Below are 12471 nucleotides of genomic sequence, written 5' to 3' on the forward strand. Positions count from 1 at the left end.
TCTTCGGCCACGAGCAGCCCATCGATGAGGAGAAGGTGGCCCGGCTCATCTGCCGCTCGTCCGGCAGCAAACCCGCGGCAAAGCTGCGCTGGAGGAAGGGCAACAGGGAGATCAAGGGTGGGTGGCCTTGTCCTGGGGGTTGGCACCGCTGGGGGACACTGTGGGGGGACCGCAGGGTGCCCTGGACCACACTGGCATCCCGTGGGACGGGGACAGCGTGTCCCCTGCGCAGTGTGCCGTCACCTCGTGCCTCTGCTGGGGTCCCGTGTCCCTGAGCTCTGACTGTCCCCTGTCCCCACAGACTCGGGCACCGAGGTGGTGGAGGACCCCAACGGCAAGACCTTCACGGTGACCAGCAGGGTGGAGTTCCGTGTCACCAAGGAGGACAACGAGGTGGAGATCACCTGCACGGTGGACCACGAATCCCTGCAGAACTCGGAGAGGTCGACCACGCAGAGGCTGCAGGTCCACTGTACGTGGGGGGGACATTTTGGGGGGAATGGGGGTTCAGGAGACCCCACAGAGGTGGCCTGGTGTGACCATCGTGGTCCTGTCACACACAGGGCAAGGTGACACTGCCCCTGCACGGTGGCACTTCCCTCAGCTTCCCGCTCCTGTCCTTGTGTCCTGCTTGTCCCCATGTCCCACACCCTTGTCCCTGCTCCTTCCCTGCCCCACCTCTCTCGTCCTGTCCCTGTTCCCCTTTCCCTGCCTGTTCCCTGCGGTGGTGACAGGGTGAGGGACATGGGAGCACCCCCCGAGTGCTGCCCCCACCCCTGGGTGCTGTCACCCTACAGCCCTGCACGCCCAGAACCAGCCCAGGGGCGGGATTTGGGGTGCCAGGGGCAAGTTTTAGGGTGCCGGGGCAGGATTTGAGGTGCCAGGGTGGGATCTGGAGTGCCAGGGACAGGATTTGGAGTGCTGGGGCAGAGATTTTGTGGTGCCAGGGGCAGGATTTGGGGTGCCAGGGACAGGATTTGGGGTGCCAGGGACAGGATTTGGAGTGCTAGAGCACAAATTTTATGGTGCCAGGGGCAGGATTTGGGGTTCCGGGGGCAGGATTTGGGGTACCAGGGGCAGAGATTTTGTGGTGTCAGGGGCAGGATTTGGGGTTCCAGGGCAGGATTTGGGGTTCCAGGGGCAGAGATTTTGTGGTGCCAGGGGCAGGATTTGGGGTACCAGGCGCTCACCCCGCTGTTCCTCTCCCCTTCTCCAGACAAGCCGACAGCGAAGATCGAGCCGCACCCACAGTACCCGCGGGAGGGGGAGAAGCTGCAGCTGCAGTGCGATGGGCAGGGCAACCCCATGTAAGGCCTTCCTCACCTCCCTCCTCCTCCTCAGGGCCCAGCCAACCTCCCCTCCCGCTGCCGGGCTCCCAAATCCCACAGCGAGCCTCGCCTGGAGCTGGGCAGATGCTGTGGGGTGGGTTTGGGGTCGGGTATTCCGTGGAGAGCAGTCAGAGCTTCCAGTCCCCTCCTGGAGCAGCAGATCCGTCCTGGCTTGTCCCTAAATGGGACGTTGTCCCCTCTGCCTCCCAGGAGATCCTGGGGTGCCCATCCCGGGGTGCTGACCCCCATCCCGGGGTGCTGACCCCCATCCAAGGTGCCTGACCCCGATCCTGGTGTCCTGACCCCCCTGCCGAGGTGCCTGACCCCCATTCTGGTGTGCCTGACCCCGATTCCGGTGTCCTGACCCCCATCCCGAGGTGCCTGACCCCAATCCCAGTGTCCTGACCCCCATCCCGGTGTCCTGACCCCCGTGCCATCCCTCAGCCCACAGGAATTCCTCTGGGAGAAGGAGGGCAGCGACGCGCCCCTGCAGCTCAGCTCCGACAGCGTCCTCATCTTCCCCTTCCTCAACAAGAGTGACAGTGGCACCTACGTGTGCACGGCCACCAGCTCCATGGGCAGCGTGGTGGCCAAGTACAACCTGGACGTCAGCGGTGAGTGCGGCATGGCCGGAGTGGCCGGAGCGTCCTGGTGAAGGGGTCACTGCATCCCCTGTGCCCAGAAAGTGTCACCGTGTCACCCCTGGCGCCCGTCCTTGGGTGGGAGGGGGCAGCTCCTGCCGTTCCCCGCATGGTGCTGTCCCCTGGGCCGCCCTGGCTGTGCTCTGCTTGTCCCCGTGTCCCCATGTCCCTTGTGTCACACGTGGGGCAGGGCTCTGTGTGTGTGTCCCCATGTCCCTATGTCCCTTGTGTCACACGTGTGTGTGTCTCCATGTCCCTTGTGTCACAGTGGGGCAGGGCTGTGTGTGTGTCCCTGTGTCCCCATGTCCCTTGTGTCACAGTGGGGCAGGGCTCTGTGTGTGTGTCCCCATGTCCCTTGTGTCACACGTGGGGCAGGGCTCTGTGTGTGTGTCCCTGTGTCCCCATGTCCCTTGTGTCACAGTGGGGCAGGGCTGTGTGTGCTGTGTGGTGCTGCCCGTGCCCACCCTCAGCTGCCACCCCAGCTCCCGGTGCCCATCTCAGCCCTTTCCCACACTCTGTGATCCCGTTTCCCTGTGATTTTCCCTGGATTTAGGCTGGTCCTGCTCTCCTCCCACCCTCCCTCCATCTCTCCCTCCCAGCCCTGTCCCGGCTCCTTCCCCTCCCTCCTGGGCACTCAGTGCCCTTCCCCTGCAGCGCATGGCAGCGGTGGCACCTCAGGCGCTTTGTCCCCTGTGTCCCCTCCCTGAGCCTGCTCCTGCAGTCACCCCCGTGTCACCCCTTGTGTGTCCCCCCTGTTCCCCGTGTGGTGTCCTGTGAGCACCCAGAGCTCTCTGCACCCACCCAGGAGCTCACCCCAGGTGCTGGCCATGAGAGGTGGCACCCACTGTCCCTCACCTGCCTGGTGTCACCGCCGCTGTCACAGCACACGAGCTCCATGTCCAGGCTTGGTTCCCTGTGTGGAATCCCCACTTTTGTCCCTAAAGCCACTCACGTCTCAGGCACCAAGAGCCACCTCTGTGCCCAGCTGAGCCCTCCAGCCTGCCCACCTTGGTGCCACCCTGCCCAGCACCGTGGTCCCCAAGAGTGTGCGCAGGAGCGTGCAGGTGGCACCTCGTGGTGGGTGACACTTCCCCAGGGTCCCTCAGGGGTCACCAGGGTCTGGCAGGACAGGACATGGGGGAAGATGGTCACGGTGTCCCAAAGGCTGGTGGCAGGAGCAGAGCAGCAGGACCCGTGGGGTCATGGATGGCCCTGCCGAGGGTCCCCCCTCTGGGCTCTGTCACCTCGCTGGCCCCTCCCGGCGTTGATTGGTGTCCTGTGTTTTTGTTGTCCTCCCCAGATGTTCCCCAGCTCCCCACCCCACACGTTCACTCCACTCCAGCCCCTCCGCCGGGCCCTTCCCAGCCCATCTCTCATGCTTCCATGGCCTCCGCTCCATCCTTCACTCCAGCTCCCATCCAAGGTACCGTAAGCTCCTTTTCTGTCTCTTTGCGGACCCGCTGCTCCCCAGCCCGGCCCGAGGAGCTCCACAGGAGGATGGTGGCCCAGGCCTGGCCTGGGGACAGCCCTGCCGGGTGCCCAGCCCGGCTCTGGTCCCTCAGCGTGTGTGGATTTTGGCGTTTCCCAGGAGGAGGCCCTGGCTGTTCCCGGAGGGTCGTGGCAGCAGCAGCTCCCCGAGCTGCCCCTTGTCCTGTGTGTCCGTGTCACGTGTTGTCCCTCTGTCCTGCTGCCTCCCCTGTGTGTCCCCCGCCTTGTCCTGTCCCGATGTGGCTCTGTCCCCCTCCCGAGCTGATGGGGCACAGCGGGAGGAGGATTTGTCGCTGTGCCCCAGGGCTGACGCAGGATCCCAGCACGGATCCTGGACTTGGGACCAGCTTTGGGCTCCTGCTGTCCTTGGGGTGCCATCACCTCTCGGGGTGCCAGCCTGCGTGTCACCTTCCACCCAAGCCTGCTCGTCCTCCCTTTCTGAGGTCAAAATCCCACTGTGGAGGATGGGATTTCCCCTTTGCTTCCCCCGCTGCCTTCCCCGTTCTCGCTGCCAGGATCCGGAGCAGGATGGAGCTGCTGGCCCAGGACGGAGCCCCCGGGGGGAGCAGCAGCCTCTGCCCCACCCTGCAGGGTCTCAGCCCCTTCTCTCTTTTCTCCCCCCTGCCTGGGCAGACGCCAGCCCGGTGCCCTCGACCTCCAGCACGTACCACGCGATGATCGGCGGCGTGGTGGCTGTCATCGTCTTCCTGCTGCTCAGCCTGCTCATCGTGCTGGGACATTACCTGATCAGGCACAAAGGTACGGCCTGGGGGCTGCAGGGGGGGCACGGGGAGCCCCTCGGGGGTCCCGGGGCCGTGTCCCCGCAGCGAGGGGGCAGTGGGGGGTGGAGGGAGGCAGCTCCTGGTCCTGCAGCCCTTCCCGAGTCCTGAGAGGAACCAGCGGAGCCTCCCTGGGTCTGGGGGACCTGCCCGGCGTGGGAATGTCAGGAATGTCCCAGTGAGTGGCAGCGCCAGGGGGAGGCAGCTCCCACCCCGTTCTCCACCCCTGCTCCTCACCCATTGTCCCGGGATCATCCCTGTCCCCATCTCCCCGACACCTCCTCCCTCTTCCTGTTGCTCCCTGTGCCTTCCTCCTCCTCCTCCTCCTCCTTTCCCTCCACCTGCCCTTTTCATGCCCGGCAGGTTTGTGCCCAAGCCCTGGGGACACGGTGCCACCCCGCCATCGGCCACCCCCTGAGGTGATGTGTGAGTAGAGCCCCCCACCCTGCTCTGGGGGCAGCTGGGACCCCCTGCTTTGCCAGGAGGGCTGGGTGGGAGGGCAGGAGCCTGACGGGCAGTGGTCGCTCCACAAGTGGACACTGCTACAAATGCCTGGAGCACCCCCAGGGAGTCTCCATCCCATCCCATCCCATCCCATCCTATCCTATCCTGGTGACTTTTCCATTGCAGCCAAGCCCAACGGAGCCCTCCAGGCAGCCCAACCTCCCCCGGTTTGTGTGGGAGGGGGCGCTGGCAGAGCCCCCCGTGACCCCCAGCCCTGTCCCCACCTCCAGGCACGTACCTGACCCACGAGGCCAAGGGCTCGGACGACGCTCCGGACGCCGACACCGCCATCATCAACGCCGAGGGCGGCCAGGCCGGCGGCGACGACAAGAAGGAATATTTCATCTAAAGGGGTCAGAAAGAGAGAGAGAGCAAGAGAGCGAAAAATGGAGCCAAGAGAACCCCGATGGCAACAGCAACCAGACCACAAACCCCACAAAACCCAACAGATTTTCTCTGGCGCCCGGCACGGGCGGACGGACGGACAGAGGGATGGCGGGACAGAGAGCAGGGAGAGCCACCGGCCACGAGGCGCTGCTGACGCCTCTTGAACTTGTACAAATCGTTCACTCCGACAGCGAGAGCCCCGGCCCCGTTTGCTTGCTTGCACCTCCATCCCCACGCCCCGAACCCACAGACCAACCCGTGAGTGAGCGACTTCTTCCTTCTTCCTTTGGACCTTTTCGCTTTGGTTTTGTGGCTGCTCTTTGCTTCGGGCCCTTGGTTGGGGTGTTGGGCTGGGGTCGATGTAGCTCTTCCCTTTGTTTCTCTCCGTTTTGGTTTCTTTGACATCCAAGGATAAAATCAGCTCCGGGCTCCCCGGGGCAAGCTCGGGACCCTGGGTGTCCCCGTTGTCCCCTCCCCAGCCCCGGGGGGGTGACTCCAGCTGGGAGCGGAGCGAGACCCTGCCCCGGTTTTATCCTTGGTGGTTCTTGTGGAGCAGTGTCCATGCGGGAGCAGAGCTGTCCTCGTGCAGTCAGTGTGTGAAAGGGGGTGACAGTCCAGGGTGGGACCCCCGGAGACACCGGGAGCCCCCACAGCTCCCCGGGCCCACCCCAGCGGGAGGGGGGGAGGGCTGAGGTTTATTTTGGGGGGGGTGGGGGCAAATCCAGAGGAAAAGGCCCCGATTTTTTTTTTTTTTCCCCTAAATTCTCGGATTGGAAATGCCGATTTGAACCATCTATTGAGATGTTCAGTGCAGGGGTGTGACCCCTGGGGCTGGGGCTGCTTCCCTGGGACCCCCAGAGCAGGGCTGGGGCTCTGCCAGGGTCTCTCTGCCTCCCTTCCCTCCTTAGCCCCTTCCCAGGGCAGGGATGAGCTTGGAAAGGGCTGATTTTCTTCTTGGCTCCGAGAGCCCAAACCAACAGCGGCCAAAACAACCGGATTTGGGGTCTGGGGACTTCGGGGGTCCCCACAGAGGCTCGGAGGGGGGGTGGCTCATCCTTCCTCCTTGCCCTTCCTCCTGCCTCTTTCACCATCACTTCCAAGACAAAACCAAACACCTTTCCCAACCTCTCCAGCACAGCCCCAGCCTGGCCACCCCAGCCATGCACCCCCGGGATGGGACTGCTCCCCCCAGCATCGTTGGGACACCCTGCACCCTTGGGATGAGGTTTCCTAGGATCCCACATCCCGGTCCGGACACCGGGGGCTTGCAGGAGCCACCCTTGCGCCGGGCACCGCGTGGATTTGGGGTTGTCTGGAGGAGGGGAGCCCTTTGGGAGGGGGTGACCTCACCTGGGAGGTCACTCCATGGATTTGGGGTACTCTGGGGGACGAGGGGGCCCTTCAGGAAGGAGTGAAAGTCCTCGGGGTGGGATGGGAAACCTCAGCTGGGAGGTGGAGGGAGAACGGGGCTGCAAGTGTCACCCCACCCAAACCCTGCCAGCACCGGGTCACCTGTGGGGGACTGAGTGGGGCTGGAGGGGGCTGAGGTGAGGCAGGGGAGGCCCAGCTCGGTGACAGGCACAGGTGGGAGCGAGGGCTGGGTGCGACACTGGGGACGCTGCGGATGTGACCAGGCTCGGCCATGCGTCAGGAGCAGCGGCGGCACTGGGACGGAGCAGCACACGGACCCTCTGAGGGTCCCTTTGCTGGGCACAACCATTTTTGGGGTGTTTTTCCTCCCTTCCCACCTCTTGGAGTGGGGGACGTGGGCCTGGAGCCCCCAGGGCAGCTCCGAGCTGGGGTTGGGGGATGAACCCTGGGGCTGCCGACGCCGTCACCGAGGTCCCCACGACCGAGTTCTTCCTGCAGATAAAAACACCCGGGTGTTGTTCTCAGTACAATTCCATCTCCTCGGGGGCCGCAGGGATCCCAGGCAGAGCCACAGCGCTGGGAACTGGGAGGGGAGAGGGGTAAGGGGTCCCTGGGGCAGGGAGGTGACAGGGACAGGGAGGGTTTTCCCTCTTGGAATTCAGTTTCTCGTCGCTTCCACTGCTCCAGAGCTGCTCCAGGGGCCGGGGAGAACAGCCTGGATTTGGTGGTTTTGAGGTGCCACGGTGTTTTTGGTGTTTTTGAGGTGTGGGGTGTGGCTGGGCAGCCCGGGGAGCAGCGGGCACGGGGAGCTGTGGCAGTGGAGGATGGGCCCGGTGTCACCTGGGGGGGCCTGGGGACCTGCAGAGGTGACAGAGAGAGGCTGAGCCACGGCCCTGGCTGTGACAGGGGCTGAGAGGGATCGGAGAATCCACCTGAGGCCTCTTCTGCCAGCGAGAGCCAAAGGGTTTGGTGGAGGTGGGAGCAGTGGAGGGGGTTTGTGTCACACCTGGGGGTGACAGGAGCACCAGGTGCCACCAGTGTGAGCGGGGAGAGGCCGTGGGGTGACGGGGACCCTCCCGACTTGGGAGGACTCCAGGTGGAAGCTGTGACTGGGATGCTCCACGTCATGATGGAGAAGCCACCTGGCGAGAGGCAGGGGTGGGGTGCGGTGGCAAAGACCCTTTTGGGGTCACCGTGTGGAGTCCTGCGGGTGACGGTCACCCCGTGTCGCAGGTGGGCGGAGGAGCGGGTGCTGGGTGGCTTGGGGGCATCCAGGTGATGTGGAGGGTGACAGGGTGGGGTCTGGCCCCTGTCCTTGTCCCCTCGGGGGTTGGTGACACCGTGTCGTAGCTCCAGGAGGTGCCACGGGTGGTGTGACAGCGGAGCGGGGCTGGGGCGTGACACCGAGGGCGACACGGGGGGCGGGGGGAGGCGACAGCGGCGGTGTCACCGTGTCTGGGAGAGCCCGGGGCACCACCCCGTCCTGGGGGGGGTCCTCGGTGGTGGCCCCATGCCCACCCAGCACGGGGTTGGGCCGGGAGGATCCCGGGAGGATCCGGGACCCCCTGGGAGGCCGCGGCCGCTTCCCGGCCGGCACTGAACTCTCAATAGACACGAAAGCCATATTTTGGGGAGCTCTGGAGAGGCCGGGGGGCAGAGGCTGGGCTGTGTTGTTGTGCTGTGTTTTTGTCTGTACATAAAGGGAGCCAACGACCGTCGATGTGACTTTATAACCTTTCTAATATCCTGTGCTAATCTCGGAAAATAATCCTATAAATATATCTGGATTACACACGTTACCCGCCTGGCTCTCTGCCTCTGGGGCTGGGGGGTCAGGGGGAGCTGGAGGGGGGGGGGGGGTGTGGGTCAGGGGAGAGGCTGAGATCAGCCCCCCTCAAACCTCTCCTGAGCCCCCAAACTGCAGCTGCCTTCGACTGCCCTCCCTCCCACACCCCAAACCTCCCACCCGGCCCCCAGACCCACCACAGTCACCCTGATCCCGACCCTCAGCACCTCCCCCCAAAAAACAACAGCAGCAACCCCAATCCCAGCCCCTGGAGACCCCCAGCCCTCTCACCCCCAAATCTGCCCCTCAACCCTTCTCAAATTGCCAATTCCCAGATTGCCCCCCAGCCCTTTCACCTCCAAATGTCCTCCCAGCCCCTCAGAGCCACCAGAGCCCCCCACCCCTGACCTTCAGCCCCTCCCAAATTACCAGTTCCCCTCAAAGAGCAGTAACCCCCCAATCCCAAAACCTGAAGCCCCCCAGCCCTTTCACCCCCAAATCTGCTCCTCAGCTCCTCCCAAATTGCCAATTCCCAGACCCCCACCCCAGTCCTTTTACTCCCAAATGTCCTCCCAGCCCCTCCCAAATTACCACCGGCAACCCTAATTCCCAACCCCGGAGACCCCCAGCCCCGCTCCTCTCCAGGGATGTTCCCACAGGGCCCGAAGGCCACCAAGGCCACCAGCCCTGTCACCAAGCTGGGCCAATGCCAGAGGATGACCCCAGGAGCCCTTCCTTCCCGGCCCTCCTTCCTCCCGGGGCAAAGCCGGGGAATTCCATGCTCCAGGGGTGCAGGAAGGCGCCGCGGGGTCCCCTCAGTGCCCACCCCCCTCCTGCCCCCCAAAGCCCTCCCCGTGCCTGGCGCCGGGCTCACGCCCCACCGGCACCCCCGGGATGCAGCTCCGCACTGCCGGCCCCGGAGCCAGCCCCGGGAGCATCCCCGGAGCGCCTGGAAAGACAATTCCTAATGAATTTAACTTGTTCTGCCAAGAACTGATCGTTTCCTGCTCGAGAAATTGTGGCGGCTCCGCAGCTTTCCCGGCAGCCGCATTCCTTGCCTTCCGCCGGGTCCTGGCAGGGCACAAAGTGCCAGGCAGGGCAGGAGGGCGGCTCTGGGGGCAGCTCTTATCTCCTGCCCGCAGTCCTCGGCTCCCTTTGGAGCGGGAGGAGCGGAGCCGAGGGAGGGAGAGCGGAGAAGTCACCCCCGGACACCCCCGGGCGAGTGGGCGCCGCTGTGGGGGTGCCTGTCCGAGTGGCCACCCCCGAGTGATCACCCCTGAGCCCCGGGTGCCACCCCCAGCGCCCAGCGGAGCCCCCAGACTCGGAGGAGCCGCTGCCATCGTGGGAAACCGTCATGGGCAACTGTGTCCCCGTGGTGAGTGACCCCCCAGTTCCTGTCCCTGGGGTGTCACAGCCCCACGGAGGGGAGGGCGGCGGGCACGGGGGGCCCTGGGGCTGAGCGGGGTCGTGGGGTCCTCGGTGCTGAGGAGGAGTATGAGGGTCCCCAGGGCTGAGGAGGATCACGGGGGTCCCTGGGGCTGAGTGGGGACATGGATGTCCCCCAGCCCTGAGCGGGGCAATGGGGGTCCCCAGTGCTGAGCGAGCTTTAGGGGATCCCCGGTACTGTGCAGGATCATGGGGTCCCCGGTTCTGAGCAGGATCAGGGGGGTCCCCAGTGCAGAGTGGGCTTTAGGGGGTCCTCGGTACAGCGCAGGATCAGGGGGTCCCCGGTTCTGAGCAGGATCAGGGGGGTCCCTGGTGCTGAGTGGGGTCACGGGGGTCCCCAGCACTGAGCAGAGCTGTGAGGGTCCCAGTTCAGAGCAGGATCATGAGGATCCCCAGTCCTGAGCAGGATCAGGGGGGTCCCAGGACCGCGGCTCACAGCAGGTGCTGCCGGCAAGGGCTCCCTCACAGGAGGCTCTGCGGGGTCTGTGCCCACCTCCGGGGTCTGTGCCCACCCTCTGGGCTCTGTGTCCCTCCTGCGGCCCCATCCTGCACCCCCGGCTGGCAGCCCCCACGGCCCCCCCGTGCCCGCAGCGTGTCCCTCCCTGATAACCCGCCCTGCCCAGCCCGGCCCGGGGATCCCCGCACCGGCACCGGCGGGGGCGGCCCCATGGCCGGGATGCTGTGGGATGTGGCACCCGCCTGATGCCCATCCCCGTCACCCGCAGACCCCCGGCATCCTGGAGACCCGGGACTCCCTGGACCTGGCGGAAATCATGGACTTCTCCTCCTTCTACGACGACAGTGACAGCAACGACACCTTCGTGGAGTACGACGCCGCGCCCTGCCACAACCACTTCTGTCCCCTCTTCCAGCGCGTCGCCCCCCCTTTCCTGGCCGCCACCTGCGCCGCGGCCGCGCTGGGCACCGGTGCCCTGCTGGTGGCCCTGGCCAAGCGTCCCCAGGCGTGGCGGTGGCCGCAGAGCCGCGCGCTGGTGGCGCAGCTGGCGCTGGGCACGGCGCTGTTCGCGGCGCTGCTGCCGGCGCTGGCCGCGGGCATCGGGTGGGGCTGGTACTTGGGGACGGGCCCGTGTCGCCTCACGCACCTCCTGTGGCACTGGAGCCTCTTCGCCCAGGCGCTGCTGGTGGCCAGCGGCTCCTGCAGCACCGCCTGGGCTCGCTGGGACCCCCGCAGCCGCCGCCTGGCCGTGGCCCTGTGGGCAGTGGCGCTGCTCTTGGCCACGCCGGCAGCTCTGGTCAGCGGCGTGGCGGCGGGCACCAGCTGTGTCCGGCGCAGCGTGGACATCCTGGCCCCGGTGTACCTGCTGCACCTGACCCTGTGCCTCTGCCTGCTGCTGCTGCTGCCCGCGGGGCTACTGCTGGCCGCGCTGGCCGTGCCGCGCCTCAGGGCGAACTGGGCGGCCGGAGCCGGGCTCAGCTGGCTCTTCCTGGGGCTCTGGGTGCCCTACGGAGCGGGGCTGGCCGGCGAATTCCTGCTGCAGGCCCAGCTGCTGGAGCCCACCTGTGGCTCCTTCGAGCGCTTCGACTTCGCGCTGGGGCTGAGCGAGGGGCTGGGGGTGCTGCACTGCGGCCTCGGGCCCCTGGCGCTGCTGCTCGCCTGGCGCTGCCGCCGCGGGGCCGGCGGGGCCGGGGGCTGCTGAGCTCCGGGGGCTGCTGAGCTCCGGGGGCCGCCGAGCTCCGGGGGCTGCAGCCGGAGCCAAACGGACCCACGGCACCGGACTTGGTCCCCCGGCACCGGACTTGGACCCCTGGCACCAGACTTGGCTCCCTGAAACCGGACCCTGGCCCCCGGGCACCAACCTTGGCCACCCAGCACTGACTCCTGGCCCCACCACACCAGCCTCAGATGCCCCAGCACCAGTCCCTGCGCCCCCACCACGGACCCCCGGCCATTCCCGCACCAGCCTGGGCCACCCAGCACTGACCCCTGGCCACCGGGCACAAGCCTTGGTCCCCTGGCACTGACCCCTGGCTGCCCAGCACCACCTCCTGCCCCTGGGCACTGACCTGTGGCCACCCAACACAGACCCCTCCCCTGCAGTACCCCCCCAGCCCCACAGCCTCTGTCCCACACCCAACGCTCCCCCACGACCCCCCCGTTCTGTGCCCGGCTCGGTGCCCTCCACCCTCTGTCCCCTCCCTTGGGGTCTCAGCCCCCTCTTTGGGGCCGGGCCCCCCCAACTTCCCAACGCAGAAAGCCCTGGGGTGCCTCAGGCTGCCCGGGGGGGTCACCCCAGGTTCCCGGGGGATCCCCGAGGCTCAGCCCTGCCCCCGCCCCCCAGCTCCAGGGGGAGATTTCGGAAGCGAGGGGATTTTTTCCATCTCTCCCGACAAGCCAAGAGGATCCAGTGGGGATTACAGACAACAAATAAACTGCCAGAGGCACTCGCCCAGCCCGGTGAATGGACTGGCCGGGACTGGGCGGTGGTGGGGGGCACGGGGGCGGGGGGGGCGGGAAATGGGGGGCGTGTGCTCCTCGTGCCTCCAAATTGGCAGGAAAAGCTCCTAAGGAAGCTGTGACGGGGGCACGGCGGCACTCACACCCAGAGCCCACGAGGGACGGGCGCGTGCGGTCACGGGGTGTGACACGGGCACAGGAGCGGGGCGACAACGGGGCCGCTCTGCCCGAGCCAAGCCCTGCAGGACCGGCGGGCTCATCCCTGCTCAACTGCGGGACGGGCCGGGGCGGAATGAGCCCGCATCGGCCCCAAACCTGGCGATCC

The 12471-nt window shown here is 66.4% G+C and overlaps 2 protein-coding genes across 6 annotated transcripts in view; both read left to right on the forward strand.

The window, feature by feature from the left end:
• The window catches only part of CADM3 (cell adhesion molecule 3), a 17926-nt gene extending 12138 nt beyond the window's left edge, over positions 1-5788 (forward strand). The window contains exons 5-12 of one of the 5 annotated variants that reach the window (XM_082298662.1): positions 1-117; positions 302-472; positions 1217-1307; positions 1773-1942; positions 3270-3392; positions 4091-4216; positions 4600-4662; positions 4971-5788. In XM_082298662.1, the coding sequence (XP_082154788.1) occupies positions 1-117; positions 302-472; positions 1217-1307; positions 1773-1942; positions 3270-3392; positions 4091-4216; positions 4600-4662; positions 4971-5089 (980 nt within the window). In that variant the 3' untranslated portion in view covers positions 5090-5788. The remainder of the gene's footprint in view (positions 118-301; positions 473-1216; positions 1308-1772; positions 1943-3269; positions 3393-4090; positions 4217-4599; positions 4663-4970) is intronic. The other 4 variants (XM_082298664.1, XM_082298663.1, XM_082298665.1 and 1 more) reach the window with 4 other exon arrangements.
• Positions 5789-9464: 3676 nt separating this feature from the next.
• Positions 9465-12050, forward strand: ACKR1 (atypical chemokine receptor 1 (Duffy blood group)). The gene is made up of 2 exons (XM_082298550.1): positions 9465-9659; positions 10456-12050. The coding sequence occupies exons 1-2, from the start codon at positions 9639-9641 to the stop codon at positions 11386-11388; spliced, it is 954 nt and encodes a 317-aa protein (XP_082154676.1). The 5' UTR covers positions 9465-9638; the 3' UTR covers positions 11389-12050.
• The last annotated feature ends 421 nt before the right edge of the window (positions 12051-12471 follow it).

Source organism: Coloeus monedula (assembly GCF_965178545.1).
Source record: "Coloeus monedula genome assembly, chromosome: 29".
Taxonomy (NCBI): Eukaryota; Metazoa; Chordata; class Aves; order Passeriformes; family Corvidae; genus Coloeus; species Coloeus monedula.

Excerpts from the sequence above, each read along its gene's own strand:
- ACKR1 (XM_082298550.1), top strand. The coding sequence starts at position 9,639 with ATGGGCAACTGTGTCCCCGTG. Across the intron at positions 9,660-10,455 it reads TGGGCAACTGTGTCCCCGTG|ACCCCCGGCATCCTGGAGAC; the intron begins GTGAGTGACCCC and ends CGTCACCCGCAG.